At 46.1% G+C, this 27804-nt stretch overlaps 3 protein-coding genes and 5 non-coding genes across 9 annotated transcripts in view; 7 read left to right on the top strand and 1 right to left on the bottom strand.

The window, feature by feature from the left end:
* Positions 1 to 54: 54 nt before the first annotated feature.
* Positions 55 to 6865, top strand: RPL4 (ribosomal protein L4). 2 transcript variants are annotated; one of them, XM_027688172.1, is made up of 10 exons: positions 55 to 183; positions 2000 to 2171; positions 3764 to 3870; positions 4171 to 4309; positions 4954 to 5078; positions 5294 to 5423; positions 5819 to 5975; positions 6122 to 6205; positions 6430 to 6550; positions 6629 to 6865. In XM_027688172.1, exons 1-10 carry the CDS (start codon positions 181 to 183, stop codon positions 6782 to 6784), a joined length of 1194 nt encoding a protein of 397 aa, XP_027543973.1. In that variant the 5' UTR covers positions 55 to 180; the 3' UTR covers positions 6785 to 6865. The 2 variants fall into 2 exon arrangements, with proteins under 2 accessions (XP_027543973.1, XP_027543972.1); XM_027688171.1 differs by lacking the exon at positions 55 to 183 and adding an exon at positions 783 to 842.
* On the top strand, positions 1830 to 1929 carry LOC113970193. The gene has a single exon (XR_003535073.1). It is a non-coding gene; the product is annotated as a small nucleolar RNA SNORD16 (small nucleolar RNA).
* On the top strand, positions 3619 to 3688 carry LOC113970190. Its single transcript, XR_003535070.1, has one exon. It is a non-coding gene; the product is annotated as a small nucleolar RNA SNORD18 (small nucleolar RNA).
* On the top strand, positions 4009 to 4108 carry LOC113970192. The gene has a single exon (XR_003535072.1). It is a non-coding gene; the product is annotated as a small nucleolar RNA SNORD16 (small nucleolar RNA).
* LOC113970187 lies at positions 4676 to 4746 on the top strand. The gene has a single exon (XR_003535067.1). It is a non-coding gene; the product is annotated as a small nucleolar RNA SNORD18 (small nucleolar RNA).
* On the top strand, positions 5464 to 5534 carry LOC113970191. The gene has a single exon (XR_003535071.1). It is a non-coding gene; the product is annotated as a small nucleolar RNA SNORD18 (small nucleolar RNA).
* A 283-nt stretch (positions 6866 to 7148) lies between the features above and the next one.
* SNAPC5 (small nuclear RNA activating complex polypeptide 5) lies at positions 7149 to 9990 on the top strand. Its single transcript, XM_027688350.1, has 3 exons — positions 7149 to 7281; positions 8084 to 8173; positions 8475 to 9990. The coding sequence occupies exons 1-3, from the start codon at positions 7192 to 7194 to the stop codon at positions 8586 to 8588; spliced, it is 294 nt and encodes a 97-aa protein (XP_027544151.1). The 5' UTR covers positions 7149 to 7191; the 3' UTR covers positions 8589 to 9990.
* Positions 9991 to 10452: 462 nt separating this feature from the next.
* The window catches only part of MAP2K1 (mitogen-activated protein kinase kinase 1), a 32574-nt gene continuing 15222 nt past the window's right edge, over positions 10453 to 27804 (bottom strand). The window contains exons 3-11 of the mRNA XM_027688349.1: positions 26473 to 26619; positions 23004 to 23081; positions 22415 to 22466; positions 17369 to 17493; positions 15231 to 15438; positions 14716 to 14780; positions 13410 to 13471; positions 12418 to 12463; positions 10453 to 11378 (exon numbers count right to left, since the gene is read on the bottom strand). Of these exons, the coding sequence (XP_027544150.1) occupies positions 11265 to 11378; positions 12418 to 12463; positions 13410 to 13471; positions 14716 to 14780; positions 15231 to 15438; positions 17369 to 17493; positions 22415 to 22466; positions 23004 to 23081; positions 26473 to 26619 (897 nt within the window). The 3' untranslated portion in view covers positions 10453 to 11264. The remainder of the gene's footprint in view (positions 11379 to 12417; positions 12464 to 13409; positions 13472 to 14715; positions 14781 to 15230; positions 15439 to 17368; positions 17494 to 22414; positions 22467 to 23003; positions 23082 to 26472; positions 26620 to 27804) is intronic.

Here is a 27804-nt window from a genome sequence, read left to right as displayed (position 1 = left end):
GGAGCTGGGCGGGAGCCCGGTTGGGGTTGGGGCTGGGTCGGGATTCGACCGGCCGGCGCGGCAGAAGCGGTGCGCACGGCGCGGAGGGACATTGGTCATAACTAAGGCGGGGTGACGTGTCCTTCCTTTTCCGGGCGGGGCGCGGCGCAGACGGCCACGAGCAGCTCCGGCACCGCCGCCATGGTGAGGGAGCGCCGGGACGGGGGAGCCGGGAACTGGGACTGCGGGGGGCCGGGGGGAGCCGGGCGGGCAGCGGGGCTGGGCTGAGGGAGCGGAGCCCGGCGGGCAGGGCTGCGCCGCGGGCAGCGCTCGGGCCGAGCTGGCGGCGTGAGGAGCGCGGCCGCCATTTTGGGCCCGTCAGCGGCCGCGTGGGGACCGTGAGGGACCGGGACGAGTCGGGCTGGGCCGGGCTGCGCCAGAGCTCGGCTTGGTGGCCCAAAGTCCCCCCTTCTTAGGGCAGAGCGGAGTTTGGGCCCGCATCGCTGCCTGGCAGGGCCTTTTAGTTACCTCACGTATTAGTCTAAAGCAAAACAAGCCCCACAGGAGCGTTTGGATCCACGTAAAGTGAAAAAGAACGGCTTCTCTAACCATCCTATTTATGTTTTTTTAACTTTTTTTTTTAATTTATTTTATTGCAAAACAGGCTTTAGGAGGCCTTGGTCTGGAACCAGTTTGCAGATGAAAAACTTTTCCTGCCAGTAACAGTTCAGGTTGTGCTCTGGTTCGTTCACCCCCGTCAAGTTTGCTACTTGTGTTGAGATCTCTGCACCCACAGCAGGGCCAGAGGCTGGTGTCACATGCACAGACAGCACTTCTATTGCCATGAGCTCGTTAATTTTGAGGGGTTTAGTATTTTTAATACCTCCAAAACGAATTTTGGATGGAAAAGGGAAGGAATGTGCTTTGCCTATACTGTTGCCACGAGATTAATTAACAATCAATACAGCATAATGCTAAAAGATTCTTTTTTAAAGGGTGCTGTTCACACTGGCAGACTATTTTGGGGCATCCTTTCGGCCTCTTTTTTTTTAGGCAGCTGGTGCTGAGGGCGGTTTAAATCTTCACCTTGCAAACTTTTAAACACCAGGAATTTTTCAGGGAGCCCAGAGTTCACAAAAAACTCATTCTGACCATTTGATGTTCTGCAGTCATTGTGAGTGTCTGAATTGTGTTGGAGAAGTTGGTTACAGCATTTCAGCTGTTAAACATAATATAAATAATGTTAATTAATTATCTAAATAAGTATTTATCTGAATAAACACAGGTGGGTATTCCATGGGCTTTTTAACAGCAGGTGGGAAATAGTTTAGATGGTGTTTATCAGAGAGCCCAGAGATTCAATCCTAGAGTAGTTCTGCCCAAATTTCTTGTAAATCTATAAAATTTGAGACCTAAATAATGCTAATGTTAATAAATAAATTATCTAAATAAATATGTATCTAAGCAAACACAGGTGGGTTTTCCATGGGCTTTTTAACAGCAGGTGGTTATTAGTTTAGAGAAGTAAAGACAGTGATTATTAAAGAGTGCAGAGATGCAATCCTAGAGTAATTCTGCCTAAATTCTTTGGAAATCAATGAAATTTGAAACCTAAGTAATGCTAATATTAATAAAAAATGATCTAAATAGCCACATGTGGGTTTTCCATGGGCTTTTTAACAGCAGGTGGGCAGTAGCTTAGAAGGTGTTTATCAAAGAGCGCGGACATTCAATGCAGGAGTGATTCTGCCCAAATTCCTTGGAAATCTATTACATTTGAAACCTGGGGCGTAGTTTCTGGCTGTGGGTTGTGCTGTGGAGTTTCCCACTGCCATGTGGAGGGGGAATATTGCTGTGATGATGTAATTTGCGTCCTACCCAGTGCTCAGTGACAGTTGCCTGCTGTCGGTGCGCTGGCACTGCTGGGTGACGACTCCTGAGTTCTGAGCAATACTGAGGGCTTGGCAAGCCAGGAGTTCAGGAATTCCCTGTCCCTGTGCTAAGAGTTTCTCCTCCCCAGGCTTGTGCTCGGCCGCTGATCTCGGTGTACTCGGAGAAGGGGGAGGCCTCGGGGAAGAACGTGACCCTTCCCGCTGTGTTCAAGGCCCCGATCCGCCCCGATGTCGTGAACTTCGTGCACACCAACCTGCGCAAGAACAACCGGCAGCCCTACGCCGTCAGCGAGCTCGCAGGTACGCCTGGGCACCACCTGGGCACCCCTGGGAACAGCCTCCGGCTCCCTGCTACACACTGGGGTGTGCCAGGGAGAGCTCAAGCCCTGGGAGCTGCTGGCTCGCTGGCTTGGCCAGGAGTTTTACTTTAATCAGAGAATCAACCGGGTTGGAAAAGACCTCTGAGATCATCAAGTCCAACCCCACCATGGTTCTCAGCCCATGGCACTGATGCCACATCCAGTCTCATCTTAAACACCTCCAGGGATGGTGACTCCACCCCCTCTCTGGGCAGCCCATTCCAATGCTTGATCACTCTCTCTGTAAAAAATTTCTTCCTAATATCCAACCTAAACTTCTCCTGGCACAGCTTAAGACCGTAATATATAGATTTGGGTTCTTTAATACCTTGAGATGGCATCAAGAGAAGCACCCACGGGCTTGTTCCCAAGGGATTTCTTTATTAATTTAGGGGAGCAAGTAAGGGGACTTGGCCAAAGTTCAAAAGGACACCCCACAACGTGGAATAAAAAAGGTTCTACAATACTGATTTAGCATAAACTGTTAAACCACAACACTCAAGGCAAAATCCAGTAAATCCACAACACTTGAGGCAAATTCCAACCACTTCCACAACACTTAAATCGAGATCCAATCCCCCTAAGCATCAAGAAAGGAGCAAAGAAAGACAGGCAGAGGGAGCAAGAAGAGAGGAGAAAGGGAGAAACAGATCATGGAGCTACCACCAAAGCCTTATAGAGCAGCTCTCACCAGTCCAATGACAGGGCTGTGACATGAGGCAAACACGTGCCCTTGGTTTTATCTGCTCTGGTTCTGACCCAGTAATAACTGATCTGGTGTCTAACAACTGGGAGTTAGAACTAGAGAAGCACTTTTAGTGGAATTCTGCATATAAAGCACGGTGGCTGTTCTGATAATTAACATTATTATTATTATTATTATTCCGATTTTAAATTGTGTGATGATAAAGCCCGAGGAGCAGAGGGGCAGGTCTTTCTCAGGCCTGATGTTCAAAGTACCATTAAGATTTTCTTTGTTAAGTCTGGTGTTCTCAACTTTGGAATAAATTTTCCTGAAATCCTTCCACTGCCTGGCATTTCAGGGGTACCTGCATGTTACCTTACTTCACTAGATTCCCTGCTCCATATTAACCACCTGAGGCTTCTGCCAGCAAAAATCCTCTGCAAGTGGGCATTTGTTAAGAGTTGTTTCAGCAGCTTGTAGGTGCAGGTGGTTTCTGCTTCCCAAGAAAGCTGTGCTGGGAATGTGCATTTTTAACCTTTATTTCTAAGGTTTCACATTAACATTTTAACCCACTAGGAACAGCAGTGCCAAGTTAAAGCTCCAAATGGAAGATCAAGCTTAAAAATGAGTGTGTTAACATGTTAGGTCAGCAGCAGGTATATTAATATGCTAAGAATAAGCTTATCTGGTCGAGGTTGTTCTGCTGAAATGATGAGATTCCACTTCATTGGTCCGTGTTTCTGAAACACATGATGTGTGGAAGTTCTGATTGGTGCCTGGAGTTGAGCAGCTCCCTACCTTTGGGAGGGTCCCTGTTGTCACTCTGAATGCCTCTGTCTCTGTTGCAGGTCACCAGACCAGTGCCGAGTCCTGGGGGACCGGCAGAGCCGTCGCTCGGATCCCTCGCGTCCGAGGGGGTGGCACTCACCGCTCCGGCCAGGGGGCCTTTGGGAACGTATCCTTCCATGGCTGGGCTTCCAGCAGGGGCACTGAACTCAGCCAGCTGAAAAGTTATTCCTAAGTATATAAAAGTGAACTGGAATCCTCCAGTGGTTCCCTCTGCACCTCCTGAGCCACCTGATAAATCCTGTCTTGCTGTGATGTCGTAATTTGCGTCTTACTCTGTGCTCAGGGACAGTTGCCTGCTGTCAGTGACCTGGCACAGGTGGCTGACGACCCACTAACGCTGAGCAAGCACTAAAGAGTCATTTTGGGAAGAGAATATTCCAAAGGGTTGTTCTTAACTCCATCTCAGATGTGCCGAGGCGGCCGCATGTTCGCTCCCACCAAGACCTGGCGGCGCTGGCACCGCAGAGTGAACATCACGCAGAAGCGGTATGCCATCTGCTCTGCCCTGGCTGCATCTGCCCTGCCAGCTCTGGTCATGTCCAAAGGTGGGAATTCTGTCTCTGGGAGTGTTTGCTTGAGCCAGTATTGGGTACTGTGTGATGACTCCAAAGGAATTTTGCACCACACGGCGATGCCGTTGGCTTCCTGTGCATGGAAGCAAAGGTTTGCTTGATACTCAGGTACAGCAAGTCCTGTCTGAGACAGACCTGTGAGACTCCACTGGAACTTCACTGCTGTGGTTACTGTGCCTGAATATTAATTCATTAATTTCATTGAACAGCAGTGCCAAGTTGCATCTCCACATGGAGCATCAAGCTTAAAAATGAGTATGTTAAACATCTTAGGTCAGAATCAAGTACGTTAATATACTAGGAATAAATTTCTCTTAATAATAGTCAAGATCTGTTCTGCTGAAATGATGAGATTCCACTTCATTGGTCCGTGTTTCTGAAACACATGATTGTGTGGAAGTTCTGATTGGTGCCTGGAGTTGAGCAGCTCTGACTTTGGGGGGGTCACAGTGTTGTCACTCTCTGAATGAAACTCTTTCTGTTCCAGCCCACCAGACTAGTGCTGAATGAAACATTTAATTTCCAGTTTATCATGTTGTATCATTTGTGAACATACAAGGCAGTAACTTTGACACATGGGTCCAGCCAAGATCAGTTGTAACATAATCTCTTGTTAGGTCACCGCATTGAGGAGATTCCAGAACTTCCTCTCGTTGTTGAGGACAAAGTGGAGGGTTACAAGAAAACCAAGGAAGCTGTTCTGCTCCTTAAGAAGCTTAAAGCTTGGAATGACATCAAAAAGGTGAGTTGGTAAGGTGTGTTTCCAAGAGCAGGTGATTCAGCCCTACAGAGGGAATTCCAGATAGTTGTGTGTTTTGAGCCCAAAGAGTGATGAACTCCTCACTGGTCCGTGTTGCAGACCCGCAGTGATGATGGTGACGTTCTGACTGAAGGGGTTTGGGGGATGCCTGGTGGGATTTGAGCTGTTGGGATGCTCACAGGTTTCCCCTTTGCCAGGTTTATGCCTCCCAGCGCATGAGGGCCGGGAAGGGCAAGATGAGGAACCGCCGGCGCATCCAGCGCAGGGGGCCCTGCATCATCTACAACGAGGACAACGGCATCATCAGGGCCTTCCGGAACATCCCAGGTAACTGTGGGACACAGCTGCTCTTCTGGCAGGAGACTGCCTGGAATGATGAGATTCCACTTCATTGGTCCGTGTTTCTGAACCACGTGATTGTGTGGAAGTTCTGACCCGCTGCAGTGGCTGATAACGCTCTTTGTAACAACCTGTTCTGGTGATATTGAGGGTGTTTGTGACAAATGTTACAGCTGTTCCCAACCCTAAACTGCGTTTGGGGCAGTTGAAAATAAGCTTGTCAAGTTTGTATCTGGAAAAAGAGTGATTCTTATTAATTGAATAATAGATTTTCACACACAGGTGTGTGTGACTCTGTAGTGTCAAAGCCGAAAAGCCGCAATGTTTGTGTGTCCTTGATTTAATTACAAACAAAAGGGATTTCTCTGCCTGGTTCTGTTCAGGAATTACTCTCCTGAACGTGAACAAGCTGAACCTGCTGCGACTCGCTCCCGGGGGCCACGTGGGGCGGTTCTGCATCTGGACGGAGAGCGCGTTCCGCAAGCTCGACGACCTGTACGGCACCTGGCGCAAGGCGGCCACGCTCAAGAGCGACTACAAGTGAGTGCAGCCCCTCACCCAGGCTGGAAGAGCAGCCCACGGGTGTGGGGGGAAGAGGGACTTTGGGACTTCTTCCCCAGTGCCTGTTCTCAGTGAATTAGCCGTGGTTTTATCATCCACTCACACTGGGAATGTTTGTTTCCCAGCCTGCCGATGCACAAGATGACCAATACAGATATCGGAAGAATCATGAGAAGCCAAGAAATCCAGAAGGCACTGCGTGCTCCAAAGTAAGTGTTTTTGTCTAATGAATGTCATGAGTGGTTTCTCTAGTCATTGCCAAACGTGAGGTCTTGTTATGGGGTCAGAAATCTCTGCACTGGGCTGTCATAGGGCTGTGATTTCTTAATTTCTGGGTGTAAACATCAGGAATTTAAGCTGCCCAAATTTCAGGGAGAATTTATCAGAGCTGCCATTGCAAAATGAGGTGACAGTCCATGTCTGTGCTTTTCAGGAAGAAGATTCACCGCAGGGTCCTGAAGAAGAACCCGCTGAAGAACCTGAGGATTATGATCAAGTTGAACCCCTATGCCAAGACCATGCGCCGCAACACCATCCTGCGGCACGCCCAGAACGTGAGTGGGGGGAGCGGGACAGGCACACCTGGGTTGGTGCTTCGGGTGTCACACTGATCATCTCCCTGTCCTTTTCAGCACAAACTCAAGGAGGAGAAGAGAGCCAAGGCCAAGGCCAAGCTGGCAGCCAAGGCCCCACCTGCGCCCAAGGCAGAGCCTGCAGCCAAGGCAGAACCTGCAGCCAAGAGGCCGAAGGCGGCCAAGCCCGCGGGCAAGGCCAAGGCTGAAGCGTGAGCACAGCGGGGCTACCCCGGGGCCCTGCACGGGCTGTGCCCGGGGCTGGCAACTAAATAAATGCAGCTGGAACAGAGAAAATGGTGTCGGTTGTGGGTGTCTGAGCAAGAGCTGAAAAGGAAACTCTTCAAGGAAGAGTGAAAAAGAGGAGAGGGACAGTCGGGCTGAGCCCGCGGGCGCTGGGCTGGGCCCGATCCGGGTTCAACCCGCGCGGTGCCGTGACCGGCAGCGGCCGCGCGGTGGCAGCACCGCCCGTAGGGATGTAATTAGCGCGGTGACGTCACGCTGCCGTGTTGCGTCATTCGGGGCGGGCAGTGACGTCAGCGGGGGCCGGGCTGCGGTGCCTCCTCCCCGGCGCCGGGGGCGCTGTGCGGGCCCGGGCGGGGCAGGGGCGGCCCGGGCCGACGATGCTGAGCCGGCTGCAGGAGCTGCGCAGGGAGGAGGAGACGCTGCTGCGGGTGAAGGCGGCGCTGCACGACCAGCTCCGCAGGCTGCGGGTGCGCGGGGGCGACAGGGGACGGGAGGGGACGGGAACGGGCACCGGGAGCGGGATGGCGATGGGAGCGGCGGGAGCGGCAGGGCCGGCCCAGCCCCGCCGTGCGGGCCCGCTCTCCCCGCTCCGGGCGGGGAAGGAGAGGCGGGAGGGTCCCTGCGCGGGTCAGTCCGCGGGAAAGGAGTGGATGGATCCGTGGGATCCATCTACTGCTGCTCCGAGAGGGTACACCCACATTTACCTGTGAGATGTGTGGCACGTGTGGTGTGTAGGGTGCATCTCTAAGGGGTACATGGAATTGTGAGTATGTAGGTACAAGAGGTAATGGAATTGTGAGTGTATGTAGGATACAAGAGGTAAATGGAATTGTGGGTGTATATACAATACAAGAGGTAAATGGAATTGTGAGTGCATGCAGAATACAAGAGTTAAGTGGAATTGTGGGTGTATGCAGGACACAAGAAGTAAACAGAATTGTGTGTATGTAGGATATAAGAGGTAAATGGAATTGTGGGTGTATGATTTGCCTTCTTGGCTGTTGCACAGAGAAGGGGTAGTGAGTCTGAGGTAGCTGAACTAAAGACTAACTGGGTTTTGAGAATCCTGGGTAGGGTAATGAAGGAGCTTAGAACACCAGTGCAGAAGGAAACAAAGCTTTTCCAAGACTGACAGGTAAAAAAACCCTAAGAGTCTGAGCCAAAAACGTTGTGGAGTGTGAAATCGCCCGGGGTGGGTGCTGGGTTTGCGTGTTCAGTGTTTGACAGAGCCCAGGCAGTGCTCAGGGTTGTGCTGCTCCCTGTTTCCAGGTGGAGGAGCTGGCGCTGCAGTCCATGATCAGGTCCAGCGAGGAGAACGTCCCTGTCCCCTCCTCAGCCCTGGCAGGGGACACTCAGCAGGTGAGGGGGGTCGTGCCCGGCTGTCCCCGGGGTGGGGGGGGTTTCACGTTCCTCGTGTCGCCCTTGTCTGTCCCTGCCAAGCTCGGCTGTAAAATACCTGGGCTGGGGCTGGTTTGTGTTTTTTGCCTTTTCCCATCCCCGTTTCCAGGGGGTTGGGAAGCACCACTTTGGTGCAGGTTCAGTTCACTGTTTATTAAATATTATGTCTAATGCTCTGAACTGTGACACTGGGGCTGCACAGCTTTAATGCCGATTTGAGAAGTGATTTGGGGTCTGATAATGAGCTCCTTTCTCGTGCCAGACTCTTGGGCAGATGGACAACGAGGCTGCCATCAATCAAACCGAGCTGCACCTCAGCCTTCAGGACCATCAGGAGGAGGAGGAGGAGGAAGAGGAGGAGGAATTTGATTCTTGAGAGGGGAAAAAATCAGAGATGGTTTTTGATACAGACTCAGGAATTTCTTCTGCATTCATTTAAAATTCACCAACTGATTCCCATGTTGTGCTGTGTGTGGATATGAACTGTGTGATACATGAGGCAGAGTCCAGGGCAGTGACACTGAGCACACAAATGTCACAGGCTGGGCACATCTTGACTCAGATGTTAAAAGAATGAAAATCTGCTGCACAAATATGTAGCACAATCCATTCCACACTGAACACCTAATGTAGCTTTTACAACATCCTTGGACGTGGAAGGGAGAGGTAATTAATCAGCCAGACTAATTTAACATGGACACTAAAAGCAATAACTCGCCTGCTCTCACTTCCTGATGCTGACAAACAAAATCAGGTGCTCAACCAGTGATTATGTTACAACCTCACTTTGCCTAAACTGGGAATTTTAGATACACGGTGAGAAAAGATGTGTCCAGGGTTGTCTCCAGCTTTCAGCTGCCGTGTTTTCAGCTCCATGGGAAACTGGAGTTACTCCCAGTGCACTGGGAGTGCAGGTCCAGCACCGTCAACCCAATTGTGAGCGCAGCACTGAGGTCCCTCTGTCCCCACTGGTGCTCTTCAGTACTGTCAGTCTGTCCAGGGAAGTTCTTTCTACTTCCTGCTCTTCAGAGTAGCAGCCAAGGAGCCTTTTATTTGTCCACAAATTGTACAGTAGAAATCGGTGCTTGTATTAAGGAAGTAATACTCTTAAATTGCTGTTATTTACTTTTTCTCTCACGGTAACCTCATAAATCAATGCAGTTCCACCTGCTTTCCTGTGATCTTCAAGGAGTTTAAGAGCTTAGTTATAAATGGAAAGTGATTTCCGTACTTGGAGAAGGGTCTGGAATCCTGGGTGTGGGCAGGACACACTATTCAGCCTCCAGTGAGTTCCTGCCCCTGTCTAATGAGAGACTGTTGATTTGGCTTTTATTTGGTTTGTACCAATAGAAACTGAATGTTGGGATGTAAATGTAGCTTCATCCTGTACTAGACTAACTGGGTTTTGAGGATCCTGGATGTCTTAAGGAGTGCAGAAGATTTAGTAAAGCTTTCCCAAGACTGTCAGGTAAAAACCCCCAAAAGTCTGAGCTGAAAATGTCAGGGAGTGTCAAATAATTCCCTGCAGGTCTGTGTGAGAAGAGCTGGTTTGGGAGGAGCTCAGTGGCCAGCCTGGCCTTTCTGGGCACATTTCTGCTCCAAAGGGTGGTTTGGACTGTTGAAAAGTGTTATTTGTGCCCGGCATGGTGCAGAGTGGTTTCCATGGATATAATTCCTGATGCCTTTTGTGAATGAGCCCCTTGCTTGCTTTTGGGTTTAAACAGACCAGTTCTGTTGCATGTTGCAATAAAGTTCTTTCCCTGCTGTCCTTCCATACACCTGTGCCTGCAGTGTCCAAATTATTGTTGTCTGGGGGGGGGGGCAACATGTGAAGTGGGAGTTAAATCCCTAAAAACTGTGTTCCCACACTGCACATTTCTTTTCCCAAGCAGCCAAAGGGTCCCAGTGGAGCTCTCTGTGCGATCCATGTGTGAAGCTCAGGGAAGGGTTTAATTTACACACTGCCCAGCTGTCACTGCTCCAACAGTCCCATTCCAGCCAGGACATGCTGGAGGAACCTTGGATGTGTCAATGAGTCATTTCCTGCTCTGCTGGGCTGAGGGATGTTCTATCCCTTTGATATTCAATCCTGCTGGCCATGTGGAAGTTCATGTCCAGGCTGATGGGGATTCCTTTTGGGAAAGAATTTCAGGCATTTCCTGATCAGAAGATCACTATGAAGTGCAGTGAGCAGATTAAAGCCTTGGTTTCTTTGAGTCTTAAAAGAAAGCTTCGAGAAGTTACTTGATAATATATTTATTAAGAGAACCCATTGCTAAACATCTTGAGAGAATAAAACAATAGAGGATCTTCATACATTTTAGACACTAAACACAGTTGTCATGAATCTTTAGGTTAAAAGAAAGCAAAGTGCTTGGATCATTGTCTTGATTCCATAGGACATTTCCAAGAACTAACTTTTTAAAAATCAATTAGAAAGACAAACATCACTAAACCCAAGGATGATGATATGTTCGAAAAAATAAATATAGAAATATGAACAAGTCTACAATTAGAATATTGCCCTGTACATTCCAAGAAATGCAGAGCTCTTGCCTTCTTCACCTGGAAAGAGAGAGATCTCTGAACAACAGCACAATTGGAACCCTTAGGCTTAACTTTTCAGGTACAGCTGGGCAGCAGCAAAGCTCAACAGACAGTTTGGGAGCATCCCTATCCCGTTCTGCAGGGGGAGATCAGGGAAAGCATGATTGAAGTACCAACGATTTACAAAGAGTCTTGAGAAAGTTCAAACGAGCTGGGGGGGGCAAACCCCCTCCCCCAGTGATATTTTCATTAAGAAAGAATATCCATAATCACCTAAAATCAGCAAGCACTGAACTCACACAGCTCACGTTTTGGTCGGTGAACGGACGGGACCCGAAACGATACCAATTAGTTTATGACAAAGTTGAAAACCATTTGGCACATGCTATCAAGACATTCTTCCTTAAGAGGTGAAATACATGTTTGAACAGGTACAAGCTGAGGGAATGGGACTGGAATAGCATCTCTTTGTCCCCAGGGACAGCCCGGGAGCTGCTGCCCCAGCTCAGACTCCGGCGGCGTGTGTGGGGGTGCTGGGCTGGTTAAGGCCGATGGTGGAGCAAAGCCACCCCGCAAAATCCACCTCCTCTGCTTCAGACCTCTTAATGAAAGCGTGGATCTGAGCACAGGAGAACAGCAGGTTAGTCAGGCACTCAGTCTGCTCAATAACAACCCCACCAAACATAAGAACTCCAATAAATCCACTTGCAGGAGTCAAGCTACGGAATAAAAACTTGGCGGAGCACGTGGAGTGACAGGAGAGCTTTTCTGTAGGATACAGGAACAAGCAGTACATGAGATGCACACATGGCAAACCATTCCAGAGGAATATCAGCCTCTAACTAGCCTTCTTTCTGTAATCCTTTTCTGTAGGATCCAGAAACAACAGGCACATGAAACGTGCACATGGCAAACGATTCCCAGGAATCCTGCCCACACAGAGCCTGCTGCAGAGCACTTACACCACTCTATATGATAAGGATGTGACTCAGCCACTCGAGATAATACCCTGGAAAATGTCTGCCTGTGCTCTGGGAGGCTTTTCGGAACAGAGGCTGCTTGCATTTTGCACCACAGGGCAGGGAGAACTTGATTTCCTGCAGTACAGTTTAAGTCCTGGCATGGCACTTAAAACCATGACAAGATTCACTGAGATTCATGTGGTCACTTCATATGAAAAAATGCAGGATTTGTTTGTGCCTGGTGCTACAGATTTTGCAACACAAAGCTGGCAAAAAGAGCTTTGTTTCATCTGTGTTTCATAACAGATGATAAAAATGTATTTAACTATTAATGGACCCATATACTATGAGGAATTTTGTTCTTTTGTCATCCTAAAAGTAATAATATATGTACTTTATTAATGACTAATAAATCCAAGAGATAATTCTTTCAATAATTGATTTATAAGCATTAAAACATCAAAAGGCAGACTCCAAAACCCACCAGTTTTGGTCTCCTTGACACTCCCTGTTCTAGGAGTGTGTGGAACCTGCAGCCCCTTCATCTCTGGGTTAGAAAAGCTGTTCCTCCTCAAACTCACTTCAAGGGCCACAAACACACCCCAGGCCATGTACTCTGACCTGCTGTGGGGCAGCTGAGGAAGCCCAACCTGCAGGGAAGGGGGGTCTTAATTCAAATTAAGAACATTCACTCACCATCAGCTGCTTCAGGTCGGCTCTCTCAGCAGGATTTTTAATTAAACTGGGAAAACACAAAGTGTTGCACAAGTTACACACTGTCACCTCTCAAAACAAAGCTCCAGTTGGGTCGTGCTGGGTGTGTTTGGCTCTGGTGACTGTAGGTAAAAGCATCAGCACTGTGGTGCCCCTCAAACACAGATTTGGGGCTGTAATTCCCTTCTGGGGGTTCCACAGGGACAGATTTAGGGCTGAAATCCTGAGCTGTGACACTGGTCAGTGGAGGCAGGAGGAGGGTCTATAACCAAGCTGGGGAGATAAATTCCCATTTAAACAAAAACAACAGGAACCACTTTATTCCTCAAGTTTTTTACCCAAGTCTTTTCAAGCTCAGTATCAGGTAGGGCTATGGTATTGCTGTTCTTCCTTTTGGAAACTGGAAGGACACATATTTAATAAATAAACTAACTTTTCAGAGTGCAATGAGCTGCCTCCCTTAGCAGTGGATATCCTGGTTCAGTGCTGGGGTCACTGGAAAGGTGAGGAGATGGGGGAATGCTGGGATAAACGTGCTGGGTCAGGGACACACTGGGAAAGAAAAAAAACATCTGGGGCCTGCAAGACTCCTGCATCCCATGGCACAGCTCCTGCAGGATGAGGTGCCCAGCTATCCTTGGAAGGGATGATCCTTTTTAGGAGCTGGTTGTGCTGTAGGATCAGTCCCTGAGGGCTGGGGCGACCTTCAGTGCTTAGGAAGTGCTGATCTCGGGTGCACAGTGCAGCAGAAATTCAGTGTGAAAGAGGGGAACAGCCCTCAGCTTTGGGGTTCTCTGTAAAATGAGCTTCAGGGCACAAATTAACACACCAAGAGGATTGTGCTAATTGCAATAACTCCACATTTGCCACGGCCCAGAGCAGGGACATTGATTGCCAGGGGACTGGTTCAGAAAGGCAGCAGGGCTGACCCCCAGGGTGCCCCTCTGCCACCCAGCCAGAGAGTAAATACTCACCATTTGTTAACAAAATCTTGAAATTCAGAACCAAAAACACCATTGGGCAGTTTTGGAGGTGGCTACGAACAAATAAACAAATAAATGTTTAAAATCAGCAGTCATCCAGCATAACTCCATGTCCTACATCTGAGCAGAGCTGGGAAGCCCTGATTTGGGTTATCACTCACACTGCAGGACTTCAGGGGTTTCAGGAATAAAGCAGAGCAGAGACAGTTTCTGAGGTGTGGGGTGGGGTTTGGTGGGTTTATTTTCCCTACACACAGCCCTGAACGAGGTGGGACAGCCTGAGCTGGCACTAAAGGAGGCTCAGGGCAGGAACTGGCACAGTGTCCTTCTCCACACCACCAAGGGAAAAATGTCCTGCACCTCATTAGCACCACAGTCATTTGGATCTAAATATTCTGTTCCAGGGAATGAGTTTGTTCAGGCTCTGAATTCAAAAAGAATTCTGATACTGAAAGAGGAGGGACTCCAGAAACCTGCCTGCTATATTGCCTCCTTCTCCAGGACACCTGCTACAGGACCAGGGATAAGTTTTCCTTCTGTAGGTCCTGCAAACACACTGGGTTGTATCTACAGAGCAGAGATGTGACCTGCTCTCAGTTACTCCCTGCTGTGGTGGAGGGAGCAGCTCTTGCTGAAGATTGTGCTAAATCAGAGGTGGCAGGAGATAATCTTGCCAAATTCTCAACTACTGCAGCTTTTCAGCTCAAAGTGAGCCCTCAGGGATGCTCCAGGAGCAGGGCCACAGCAGCTCCAGTAATTCAGTGCTCACTCTATTCCAAGAGTTGGTGCTGGCATATTAAAGTGTTATATAACATGCAAAAGAGCTCTGTAATGTGAGAGAGCTGTGCAGGCAGGCAACTTACAGAAGCAATTTGTCAGCATGAGCAGCATGAGCAGCAGCACAAGCAGTGCAGGGACCCAGCCACCAACTGTGCCTTTTAAATAGGTGTGTTGGACACACTTTTTAATAATTCCTTCCCCTGGAACAATCATTATCCAGCTCTTACAAACGACAGCTGACATGAGCAGGATTTTTTTTTTTTTTGGAAGAACACAAGCAGTGGAGTCACGTGAGCTTCAGCAGAACTTGTGAAAATGCTGCAAACACACAATCAAGCCTAAAATATCAACCTCTAACAAGCCTTGGAGCTTAGCTATTTCAAAGATATTTTTGTGAATTAGGTTGGTCATAAGACTAAAGCAAATTAAAGAGCACTGACCCCACATCCCCTCAAATTCTGGGTTGTTTTAAAACTTTACAGTTGTGTGAGATCAAATTGGTAAGTGCACAAATTACCTCGTTGACGATGTAATCAAGCAGTTCAAAGATTGCCATGGGGGGTCTGCTGTCTGGTCCATAGGCTGAGGAGGAATTGGAGAAGTGGAAAAACACAGTTTTAGTCTCCTTCCATGGTAGGGGGGTTTCAGGAAGCCCAAGTCATGCACTGTTGTTACATGGCACCCAGTAGGTTTACAGGAAAAAGAGGTGCAACAGCAACTGGGTAACAGTTTCATGCAAGGAGATGCTGTTTTAGGTCTGACCCAAAGCATAAACTGCACTGGGAATTGTCCTGCTGCCCTTGGATCAGCACTGCATCTCGGAGAGGAACCAGAGCAGGCTGGGATCTGAACAACTGGGCTGTCCACAAGCACCAGGAACAACAGGATCTCTGCTCCTCAACTCTCAGACACCTCATTTGAGGCTGAGCCCAACCCAATCCTGGTTTTTACAGAGTTTAAAGCCACACTGTGCAGACCAACATCAGCTAAAAAACCCCTTCAGGGTACCAGGGAAGGCAGAACTGAACTCACAGCTCATCGGTCGACCCGGTGCTCTTTGCCTGGGTGAGGTCTCTGTGACTGGAGAATCCCCCTCCACAGGGCAGCCAAACATTAATTCCAGCTCCTTGGAGTCAGGAGGGGGAATTGGGTACCTGCCAATAGCCATTTCTACCAGGGACAACCCCATGCTCCAGATATCCGACTGCACAGAGTAGTGAGTTCCCTGGAGCCTTTCTGGCTGTAAAAAAAAAAGCGGGGGGAGGAGAGAGAACATTGAAACAAGAAATTAAAAACTGAATTCTGCAATGAAATACATAAAGTCAAGGGTGAAACCCCAACTTATTAGTGTGACACGTTCCAGTGAGTGACTCACTGATATTTTCCTTTAAATCTCTCACCTGGATGTCCAGGAGTTCCACAAACTTCACACACCATCACTGCAACTTTGAGACTGTTTAGAAATCATGCAATTATGCTGCTGTTTTATTCCTTTAGCACAATATCTGAATGTTGCACCTATTAATGATGATGGGACTGCTAAACAGCAAGAAAGCAAACTGGGATGGGCAGTGAAGATTCACCTGGTTTCCCTGAGAAGCTGCTCTGCGTCCCCTCAGATCCATTTTTGCTCAAAGAAAATGTTCACTTTGCTTTTCTGTTCTCTCTTTTTTAAAAAACCAAACTCATATGTTATGGAAATGGTGCAGATTCTTGTCTGACTACATGCATATTTTGGAAAAATCCATATGTAGTTTGAGCCTTGCTCCCAGGGAATGTGAGAATGCAGCATCCCTTCCCTCTGCCATGGTAGGTGATAGTTTTGTTAAATTAGGTTATATTTGAGCTTTCTCCAGTGTCCCACCTCAGTTAGTCCCAAAGTCACCTGGATAAACTACACAACTGGACAGCAGATGAGATGCCCAAACCCAAAGGTTTTCATTAAACAAAAGTGTAAAGGAAGAAGTGAGGGGAGGAGAAAAACCAGGAAACGTGGAGAGTGGTAGTTATAAAAAAAATAATTACAATCTAGACATTTGCTCAAGTTAAACATTGCTGATTGAACACACTTCCAGATGGTAGAAAAGGATGTTTGGCATGGAACAATTCCATATGTACGTAAGTATGGAAAGAGAGCTGCTGAAAGGAAGGTACTTCAGACACTGTGAAAGCAAAATCACCCTCAAGGCCTGGGCTGTGACGTGAGGCCAGAGAGCAAAGCTAAACCTCAGCCTGGAAAAACAATAAACTGAAGAAATCTGAAGGTAGAGAGCACTTGGCTCTCACTCCTTCCACTAAAAGGAAAAGGGAGATCCAGCAGAATGGAATGGAGCTGTAAATTGGTTTTTGTTCATTAGCAGCAGCCCCAGATGCACAGGAGAACACAAACCACAGTTTGATTTCAAGTATGTCACCAATATTCAATGATAAAAAGACAATGCTGTCTTTACTGCTGAAATGCAGCTCCCCAGCTGAACAGAGTCAGCAGATTGTTCTTTTTTCCTTTAAGTCTAAACCCACCCAGTTTGAACCCTGCAGCCAAACCTCTGAGCAGCTGCAGGAGTTACCTGAGTGCTGAGCAAGGTGTGTGGAACAACAGAGCTGTTCCTGCCATCAGCTGTGCCCCTCACACCACGCAGAGAGCTCAGTTCCAAGGTGTTCCTCACCCAAAGGAACACAGAACACTCTGGAAATAGCCCCAGATTAGCCCCCATGGCCTTGCCCACACCAGAAACTCCCGGGATTTCTCTTGTTGCTGCAGGATCTGGGAGCAGTCCCACTCAGGCAGCACTTTGCCTACATGAGTGACCCCAGCAAAATGCTGGAGTGGAAAGAGAACCCCATTCCAGCAGGAAAACCAACCCCAAAAGTTGTGCTTTTCTGGAGACACACTTATACAATCTCCAAAGGCATTAAGCAATTGGATTCTGGAATGCAGACACAGTTGCAGCTCTTTTGGAGGGTTATAAATATAATTCCAAGTTCGTGGCTTTTCTTGCAACAGCTCTCCCCTCACACACAGTCTGATGTGACACTGGAATACTCCTGGAATGCAGGAAGTGCTGAACTATGAACAGCAGCAGGAACAGCACCAGTTGGGATCTTGTTTGATCACCAGGAGTTTGATAACTCCACCATAACACCCTCAAAGCTGGAAAATCTGCACTTACAGACATGTAGGAGCGAGTGCCAACGAAGGAGTTTGCCATGGAATCTATCAGCTGTCCACTGACACCAAAGTCACAGAGCTTGATTTCACCTCGAGAGTTTACCAAAATGTTAGAGGGTTTAACATCTGGAAAAAAAAAACCAAACAAAACAAATGAATGATTTATATTCACAAGAGATAAAATGGGAATTGACAATAAAAGCGACATGAGAGGAGAGAATTCTGTGTCTCCCCTTGTTTCCCTTCTGTGACACAATTCTGTCCCTTCTCTGGGAATGAGCAGAGAAGAGATTTGGTTCCCTCCCAGACTCTCTAACTACAGATAAACAAAAATATTTGAATTTACACGAAGGTTATTCGTTTTTTGATTTCACCCCGTTTCCTGGCTTTTACATATTAGGTCTGGGCATGTAAAACCTCTTTGCAGATAAATTATCTCCTCTGAGATAAATAAGTGTATGACAGCACAACTCCTCTTGAAGGATGCTCTTTTGCCTAGAAATGATCAATAAAGAGGCCCCACATATTTAATTTACAAAGGCCAATGAACTACAGCAGCCACACTATCATCCCTTCATATCTACTCCCTGGAGTGGGTTCTGGCTTTGGGTTTGTTTGGGTTTTTTGGGGTGGTGATGGTTGTTTGTTTGCTGTTTTGTTTGGTTTGGGGGTTATTGGCTTTGTTTGTTTTTTTTTTAAGCTCTGAAAAAATAATTATCCTATCATTGAAAACGTGTATTTAAAACACTTTGAGGTTTTCCTGCAATAAAACCCCCCCTCACGACTTCGAATTCATCACTTTTTTCCTAAATGGAAATTTAATAAGGGTCACTGGTAGCCAAGCAACTAATAACAGCTCTTTGTGAATGCCAAGGTACAGGGAACAAGTGTTTTGTGTTTCTTTTATAGCTGCAAGATGTTTTTTTTAAAATGTATCTCACTGCTTAGCTGGTCATTACCAACCCATTATCAAAATAAGCGACCAACAGCCCACAGTGGCAAAGGAGTGCTACAGAAAAAAAGGAATTATAGATTCATTTTGAAGAAAGAGATGATAATTTCCCTTTTGAGCAGATCCAGAAATCCATAGTGTGCAGCACGTTTTTATTTGATTTTCCAAGTGGTTTTCAGTTCAGTGACTGCAGACCCGACCTTCCTTTGTGGTGTCAGTGGGATGGCACTGGAAACAGGACTCCTCATCCCTGGGAAAGGTCTCCATGCAGGAGGTTCTGCCCCCCTGACCGAGATCCACAGGGATTGGAAATGAGGACAAAACTCTATTTCAGCTGTTTCTCCCCCCAGGTCCCTTTTAAGGAGCAACACAAAGTTTGAATAGTTGGAACTTTTGGAAAGTGTGGCTCCATTTTCTGGTCCCTGATGTTCCCTCCCCAGGGAACTGAAGCTGTGCAGGCACAGGGATGTGTCCTGGGATGATTTCCTCAGCTGCAGGACAGGCAGCAAGTCCAGGAGCTTCACCTACCACGTTAAATTCCAGCAGGAGGGAAAAACAAGGAAAGAAAAAGAACAGACACAAACACACAAAGCCCAAGCAGATGGTGCAGGGAAGGAGGCAGCAGAGCTCAGACATTCCCAGCTGCACAGGAATCTGCACCTAAAGCTCTGTGCAAAAACAAGGTGGAAAATGTTTACAAAATACTCTGGAAGCACAGCAGAGCCTGGACAAATCCCAGATTTGTGCTGCTCCTCAGTGCACATTCCACTGAGAACAAAGAGGTGAATCCTCCCTTTAATCTCCAGAGTTCATTAATACTTCATAATTAAATGACAAAAAAAGATCAGTGACCCAAACAAGATTCTGTTTTTAAGCATCTTTAGGTGGTTTGGAATCCACCTGGGATGTGATGACACCACTTTTACCCTCAGTGTTCCTCCAGGATAAAGCCACACTGCCCCTCTCACAACAGCCCAGCAAAGTGTCTCCTCCCTGCATTTCTGCACAAAGCTTCCCTTCCCTGGAGTATTTCCATTCTCCCCAGGCAGTGGGATCAGTGTGATGTTTGGGAGGCTGCTGCCTTCCCACCCCTCTAAATGCAGCACCTCTGCTATTTTAATTCCAAGGAGCCTCTGAGCACTTGAGCAGTTTCTCTGGAAACCAGAGATTTGTATTGCCAGGAGAAGGGGAATGCCAAAGGCATCCTGCAAAATCCGTGCTGGCACTTGGAAGAAAAATGACAAAAGGAACACAAAGTGTGTTATGTAAGTATTTAAGTTTTAAAGAAAATTAAAGAAATTTTATGTATCATCCTAGACAATCCGGGAAGAGAATTCTAGAGAATTCTAGAGAATTCCTTCCCCAGTCCAGAGGGAGGGATACCTGGCACTGAAAAGGGAGGTGGTTGATACAAAGAAATTTCCAGAGTGTCTTGAGATCTCTCTTGGAAGAGGTTTGTACCCTCTGCTCTCCCCCACAGGCACAAACCCAGCTCTGAAAGGTGGCCCTGGACATTGTCACACCCTCAGGCAAGAATTCCCTGTGTGCCAGTCACTGAGCAGTGAGACACTGAGGACACACACCAGCCATGGGAATTGCAGCACATTACTGGGATCTTCCAAGGAATTTCCACATCCCAAGGCAGGATTTCACGAGAATACTGTGAACTGATCCCCTGGAACAGAGTCCTGACACCTCCCTGCTGGGTGGCACCTCCTACCCTGGGGTTCAGAAACCTCACAAAGCAGTTTCTGTGCAAGAAGAGAATCCCCAGAGAGGATTTCACTCCAGCCAGGACCACAAATGTCCTCATTTAACAGAACAGGAGATGATATAAAAACACCCAGCACAGTCACTCTCCTCGCCCCTTCCCTCCCTGGGCCTTTGTGTCCTACCAGTTTGGCTTTCTGAGGGTTTGTGAGTTCTATCAAGCCTGTTCCCAGCCCAGGACACAAAGCAGGGCACTCCAGATGAACTAACACTCTACAAAAGGTCTATATTTTCCATTCCTGCTTCAATAAACCCCCATAACTCCTTTCTTGAGCTGCCTGCAATCACCACTGAACACTTTCCCTCCCAGTCACTCCAGGGCACACCTGTGGTGGAAGCAGTTTAAGCTCAATGTTACAAACTCGCTGATGTTGCCACACAACAAAACACAATAACAGAATTAATTCCTCCCTGAAAACGAGCTCTCCCAAGCCCTGCTCTCTTCAGATTTAAGAACAGATTGTTTGGCCCTGTGTTCTCATGTTTCACGGGGATGTCTCTTGGTTTTTAAGCCACCCACTCTCCCCACAGCACAAACCCAACCAAATCTTACTCCACCGAGCCCACCAAGTCACACATTTTTCCCCAGGGGTGGAGGAGTGAGAACAAACAGCCCCTGTGAGATGTTCACACCCTGTCAGTGCAGTGCTAGAGAGAAAGCAAAGCGCAGGAACCTGCAATTATTAGAGCTGGGTCACCAAAATAATGCTGACACAGAGCAAGAGAAAGTGCTTTTGCCAGCACTAATTTTTTTTTTTTCAGCTGGGATTCAAGGAAAAGGCAGTTTGGAAAAGAACTGCCAGAAAAAGCTTCACCTGCACCACAACTTATATGTGGGGGGTTCCAAGCACTGCAGGAAGGGCAGCCTGGAGCACAGACACACTGGGGGATAGATCAAAGGCAGGAAACTGAGCTGGAAAAATAAAAATCACCACGTGTACATGGAATTTTACACTGCAGGGCACGCTCAACCCAGTCACTTTGGGAGAAATGTAGAAGAGGAACTTCTGCTGGTCCACGAGCCTGAGGTGTAACCTCTGATGGAGCAAAGACTGAGAGGTGAAGCTGCACTTCCACAAGGTCAGGAGGGCTTCAGTTTGGATTTATCAGATTTAGAGACTGTAAAACTGGTTAGAAATAAATAAATAATAATTGCTGCCTCTGCTGAGCAAGAACAACCAAACAAGCCCCAAAAACCCAAGCAACCAACCCAGTGACAAAGCACTGCTGTGGCTGAGGTGAGAACCACGAGGCACAGCAGGAACTCTGCCAGGATTCCCTAAAATAAGATGATCTCTCTCCCAGGAGTCTCCCTCGTGCTCTGAACAGACAAATGACTTTACAACTACCATCAGAAATCTTTCCAGAGTCCACCTCCAGCCTCCTTGCTCCAGACCAGAGCTATATTTGATTGTTTGGGGGTTTTTTAAACCCCCAAATGTGTAATAAACACGGTGTAAGGTGATCCCACAACAGCTTGTACGAGGCAGGAGTGCTAATTACTCCTTTTGGGCTGGGCAACAAATGTAAACTCAGACACATTAATGTCTGTTGAAGATATTTTTATGCTCTGAGGATCCATCTCAGATGGTCCAAACCTCCCCCAGCAGCTGGTGGGTCTGCACGTATGAGCACAAACATGGACTGCTCCATCTCCAGCCTTCCACTGACACCCACAGCACCAATAATGCATTTATTACCTTCCCAAGTGTCATTTTTCTTTAATGGAACATCCAGCAGATTTATTAATAAAAGAGCTGGATTTTAATAAAGGGCATCTAGAAGCAGAAAATAATCAAATATATCGATTTTAAAGTAACTAAAGACCCAGGAGAAGCAACAGTCCCCTTTTGCAGAGCTTCACCATGCTTTTAAAATGGTTTAAAAGTATAAAAAAGATGAAATTCTGCAGGACAGATGTCTCTAAACAGCCTGTCAGTGTAAGACAGCTGGGGGAAATAGGGACTTCCTTTGAAAAGTTTTAATGGCAATCAGGAGTGTTGAACAGTCAGATGAATTTTAGGTCAGAGGTTTTAACTGCAAGCAGTTTCAAACACAGACAGAAATTCTATGTGCACACATAACACAGGAACAGAGGTTTAAGCACAAATTATGAACCCAGAGAAAGTGCAGTAAGACAGATGTCAAAGATACACAACAGTCATGGTTAGAGATCTGGATTTAAAACTAAAAGGTTTACACTACCCAAGAAAAACCCTCTGAACCAAAGAAATATTGAACTATAAAGAACAAAAACAAAAATGCAATTTATCTCGAATAAAAACATACATTCAAGAAAAGTTACCATGTCGACTTTTATCTCACCTCTGTGCATTATTTTATGCTTTTCTCTCAGATATGTGAGTCCTTTTATTACCTAAAGGTAAATAAAATAAAAGAATTTAATTTTGGAAGCAGAAGAGCTGATTGCATGATTTTCCCTAGAAGAATTCCAATTGAATGCAACTTCACAGAAATCCCAAAATGTAATCACTGCAAACCAACCTTGAGTTTTAATTTGTGCCTCCAGCTCAGACTAGAAAAACAGTCAACCAACCCCTTCCTGGAAGTTTTAGATACAGAGCTTGTTGCAGAACAGATATGAAAAGGTAATATTCCAAATTTTTTCAGGAAGTGTTAATTCAGTTCTTACCCAGCAGCATCAGCTGATCCAAAAGCAGAGAATCAAAGCAAAGCCAAGGGAATCATTCCCAAAGCAAACCCGACGCTCATCTTTGCAACACCCTGAGCTACCAAATCATGACGTGGACAAAGATGCTTCTTAAAAGAAAGTAACACACTCCAAAATCTGGGAATATTCCCCCCTCCCGCATCCTGAAGGGGTGCCCTCGTGGATGTGGCCCTGGGAACAAAGCCCCTCATTCCAGCCCTTGGGATGGCTGGACACACTCACCGCGATGCTGACTTTGCCCAGGATCTGCTCTGGAATTCTCCCAGCCTTTTTCAGCACTTGATCCAAGGAGCCACCATCCTAAGAACAAATATTTGACTGGTGAAGCTTCAATTAAATTACCCTCAAACATCTTAAACAGGACTAACAGACCAAAACCTAAACATGTTCAGAAAGAGAAGCTCTTCACGTTTGATTTAACGCCGTCACGGTTCACATCTGACCCCAGTAAATCACTCCCCGGGAGGAATCAGCCAGTTTTATGTTTATTTTAAACAAACATTTGGTCACCAACAACATCCCCTCAAATAAACACTGCACACAATGCTCTTCCACGGAGCATTTCCGTGGTTTGGATCTCTGTCCACAAACAGCTCCGAGTGAGCAGGAATTCTACAGATTTCTGTAGCTCTCACCCCCTCCAAAAGAGAAGATTTTATGGATTCTGATTTTGGGGATGAAAACTCATGACACTGGAAACGACAGAGCTCTCTTCCTGAAAATCAGGAGATGCTACACCTCTTACTTCTGCATGTGCAGGGTGACTCTGGCAACGTGGTTTGGCAGAGAAAGAACCAAAACTGGAATAAATGGTTTTAAAGTTCCATGGTAAGTGATGGCCTTGTTTATAGGATTAAATAAACTGACTGCACACACACCCAGCAAAGGCAAATATATCCCACTGTTGCCAAGAGCTTTGCAGAAGGAAAACTTGGAAAAAAAAATGCTACTTATTTTTAGCAACTGATTCAACAATAGGCTCGTGCAGAAGGTCCAGACTCTCCAGAGCAGAGGAGGCACGACCAAAGGAGAAATCAGAAAGTTGTTTTTCAAATTTAAAACAACATCCTCTTGTCTGGATCAGCACTGGATAACTCCCAGTACTCAAGATAAAAACCCAGCTGGGGAAAGCAATTGCCTTCTGCCTTTTCCCATCCTTTGGAGTTCTCACCACCATTTGAGCATGTAAAGCAAAAAAAAGTGGAATGTGAAGTTTTATTATTAGAGGACTAAAAGCTAAAAAACTCTTATGAGGAGGAAAGTATATAAATACTTATTTGATCATGTATTTTTGTAAAAAAACACACCCACACACTCCACACTTGATTAAAAATACACCAGCAGAAAAAAAACATCTATATAAGTGTCTTGTAAAAGCAGCCTGAATTTCTGGACAGCTGTCTCTGCTGAGACACTGGTGTATTAACAAGGATTTTGTACAGAAAAAAAAACACCTTTTTCTTCCTCCCTGAGGACCAGACGAGGCTGAACACAATTGAACCTTCAATGTCTTTGAGGAGCAGCCTCCACTCCTTTTGCCTGTTAAATCCCTGCTGCTCAGCAAAGTCAGACATTGATCTGGAATTTAGGCACCTAAAAATATCAAACACTCAAGTTCCATGCCTTTTCCACCTCCAACTTTTTTGTTCACATCCCCACTTCTGTTTTGTAACCCACGGCTAAAAATACGATTTCTGAGTGGTAACAACTGAGAGATCCCTGCAAAAATAAGACAATGGAGATGTTCATCTCATCTTTTCTCCAAAAGGAGAGGCCAAAAACTTCCACTCAATGATCTGCATTAAGTTTAATGGCTTAATTGAGACTACAATTTAAATAATCTAAATTTAAATAAATGTAGAACTTTGGTGATCAGTTGTTCTATGTGTAAAATCATGTATCCAGTCTGACTTTGATCCAGCCCTGAACCACCAGGTTTCACGCTGCCTTCTCCTAAGCTGAAAATATATTTATTGTCAGATGTATTATATTCCCTGTCAGATACATTATTCCCTGGAATTTGCAAGCACTGATCACTCCTGTTAATTAAATTAATTAAATAAATTGATTTCTTTAGGCCTTTTATTTCTCCCTCTAATCACACCCCACCATCTCCCTTCTTGTTCGCTCTGACCAACTGCAGACGTGCACGTCCGTGACACTTCACGTATCCCAAACCAACACCCAGCCAGTTTGAACATCTATTTTCCTGCTTTTCAGCATTCTCCACAATTTTGAGAGCCCTAATTCTTCCCAGTTCCCAGCAGGGATTTGTGTTTTGGGGGATGCACACCTTCCCCTGGCTCTCACACAACGGGATCGGGAGCGCTCGTTCCTAAGCAACCATCGATTCCTTCTAAAAATTCTGAGAGGCCACAGAAGCACTAAAACAATCACATGTACTTTCCACAAAAAAAAAATACAGCTTCCCCTCCAAAGGAACAGGTTGTTGTTTTTTTTCCAAGGGGAAAAAAAAAATAGAAAGGTCTGCAGATGTGTCGTGTTTCACAGGGTTAAAAAGCTCCGCAGAGCAAGTGAGGCAACAGATCTGGCTGCCCTTTAATTACAGAGAATTTACTTTTCATGTTTGGCTCCATATGGCTGGAGAAAGGCAAACAGATGTCGAGAAGAATGTGTACTTTGTATTAAAATGAAGCACGGTTAAAAATATTTTTTGGCGTTAAAAAAGTTGTGTAAGATCCTTCTGGGCTCGTTCACTGTCCTCTGTGTTTGCATTTTCTGTGGAATTTATAAAAAAAAAAAATACGGGTTTATCTTAGTAAGAAAAACCTAGAAGTTATCTGGTCCATTCTGCACAAAAAACAATGTGAATCCAAAGCAGAACAAGTGTTTAAGTAGCAGAATTGAGTAAATATTTTGAAATAAAACAAAACAGGAGGACCAGGGATAAAGGAGAAGCCATTGGGAGGCTACACTTGTACAGCTTCAACTTCCAGAGAAGAGCAGGGACTGGAGACGGGGATAAAACAAATGTTGGCAATATGGATTCACCTAAATAAGAAAAAACTAGAAGTTATCTGGTCCACTCTGCACAAAAAACAACCTGAATCCAAATCAGAACAAGTGCTCAAGTAGCAGAATTGAGTAAATATTTTGAAATATAGAAAAACATGGATAAAGGAGAAGCCTTGGGAGGCTACACTTGTACAGACTTGCAGATGAGCAGGGACTGGAGACAAGGATAAAACAAATCCTGGCAATACGGATTCATCTAAATAAGAAAAAACTAGAAGTTATCTGGTCCACTCTGCACAAAAAACAACCTGAAGCCAAACCAGAACAAGTGCTTAAGTAGCCGAATTGGGTAAATATTTTGAAATATAGAAAAACACGGATAAAGGGAGGCTACACTTGTACAGCTTCGACTTCTGCAGAAGGACTGGAGAAGGAGGTAAAACAAATCCCACCAATCCCAAGCTTTGCAGAGCAAATCCAAACCCCAGAATTCATTCTTTATTCGAGCAGAAATGTCCCTCTCAAGCACTGACCCCTCAGCTCGGGTTTTTACACTAATGGGCTGCTAATTACCCAGCTCAGACACATTTCTGAGGGAACAACCGACAGATACCTATAAAAAGAGCCAATATAAGATCTCACCCAACCTTTTATCCAAAAGGAGACGAAAAACTCCCACCTAACGACCTGCACTGATGAACTTTAATGAACTCACCATGTGCTCCATGCAGATGGAGATCTCCCCGTCGCTGTAGAAGGCCCCATAAAAGCCCACGATGTAGGGGGAGTTGCACTCGTGCAGGACCTGCAGCTCCCGGATGATCTGGTTCCTGATGGCCGGCTTGATTTCCAGGTGGATCAACTGGGAAACAACCCACTCTTTGTTATTATTGTCACAGGAACAGGTTCTTCAGAGGGGTTTTCAACACCTCTGACTCTGGGAAGGTTGGATTTCATGCCCTCCAGAGGCCCCTTCCAACTGGAATCACTCTACAATTTAACTGTAAAATCGCCCATCCTTGTTTTTTTATTGGCATTACAACCCACCACGACAAAGTCAGAACATCAGCACCCACAAAAATGCAGGAATTCCATCTTCTTTTCAAAACTACAGTCCACCAAAACTAAGTTGGAACACCAGCACCCATAAAAATGCAGGAATTCCATCTTCTTTTCAAAACTACAGCCCACCACAACAAAGTTGGAACACCAGCACCCATGAAAAGGCAGGAATTTCACCTTCTTTTCACAAAATACCTCTCCATCAGAAACTTTTTTGTTCCAGAACATTTCCCAAAGGAAACGTGTCAAAGATGCACGGACTCAGAAGCAGCTGAAAAATGTCTGTACAGGTGATTGCAAAGCAAAGGAAGGAATGGGCTGGACCCCCAGTTAAAAACTCCCCAACACTTTGTTCCACCAGATTGTTCATTTCATACAATACAAGGAGTGTATTTCTTTTATGAAAGGTTAAGAGTCATCACAAAAATAAAATTTTAGTTAATGTATCAAAGAGAATTGCAATTCAGCAACCAGCTCCATCAAATATGAATGAATTTGGGCAAAATTTCCTGTTAAACCCACAGCAGGTTGGAAAAAAAAAATCAATTAAATCGATTTAGATCAAGAAAACCACAGTGACTTGTATATTTTGTAATTCTCACACCTCAGAATTGGGCTTCTCTTCAAAGTGTGTCCTGAGGATGGTTTATTCTCAAAGTCAGCAGTGTACCCCTCTTAAAAATAAACACTTGAAACCTTTAACTTCTCTATAAAAAAAAAAAGGAAGTTCTCAGTGCAGCATAACAATGAGACCTGGGATGAGGGTGACCTGGGCTTTATCCTTTGCACTGCATTTTGCTCCCAGAGATCCTGAGAGGAAGCGAAAGCTCCTCACATCAACAAAATGAGAATTAAAACATCCAGCTATTTCAGCTACAAAACCAAAAATTAAAATCTCAGTTCTCCTACAAAGCAGGTCCCAACTGCTCCAGGTTGGAAAGCACGAGGCTGAAGCACTGAAAAATACTCCCACCACAAGGACACA

This window comes from Neopelma chrysocephalum, unplaced genomic scaffold (genome assembly GCF_003984885.1).
Source record: "Neopelma chrysocephalum unplaced genomic scaffold, ASM398488v2 Primary Assembly neopelma1_75, whole genome shotgun sequence".
In the NCBI taxonomy this organism is placed as follows: Eukaryota; Metazoa; Chordata; class Aves; order Passeriformes; family Pipridae; genus Neopelma; species Neopelma chrysocephalum.
Note: the sequence above shows the minus strand (reverse complement) of the source record. Positions and strands in the feature narration are given on the sequence as shown.

What these genes read in the sequence shown, in the direction of transcription:
- RPL4 (XM_027688171.1), top strand. Translation starts at nt 798, where the DNA reads ATGCACAGACAGCACTTCTATTGCCATGAGCTCGTTAATTTTGAG. An exon ending in ATGAGCTCGTTAATTTTGAG is followed by an intron (nt 843 to 1,999) that starts GGGTTTAGTATT and finishes TCTCCTCCCCAG; the next exon opens with GCTTGTGCTCGGCCGCTGAT. An exon ending in GCCAGGGGGCCTTTGGGAAC is followed by an intron (nt 3,871 to 4,170) that starts GTATCCTTCCAT and finishes ACTCCATCTCAG; the next exon opens with ATGTGCCGAGGCGGCCGCAT.
- SNAPC5 (XM_027688350.1), top strand. Translation starts at nt 7,192, where the DNA reads ATGCTGAGCCGGCTGCAGGAGCTGCGCAGGGAGGAGGAGACGCTGCTG. An exon ending in ACCAGCTCCGCAGGCTGCGG is followed by an intron (nt 7,282 to 8,083) that starts GTGCGCGGGGGC and finishes CCCTGTTTCCAG; the next exon opens with GTGGAGGAGCTGGCGCTGCA. An exon ending in TGGCAGGGGACACTCAGCAG is followed by an intron (nt 8,174 to 8,474) that starts GTGAGGGGGGTC and finishes TTCTCGTGCCAG; the next exon opens with ACTCTTGGGCAGATGGACAA.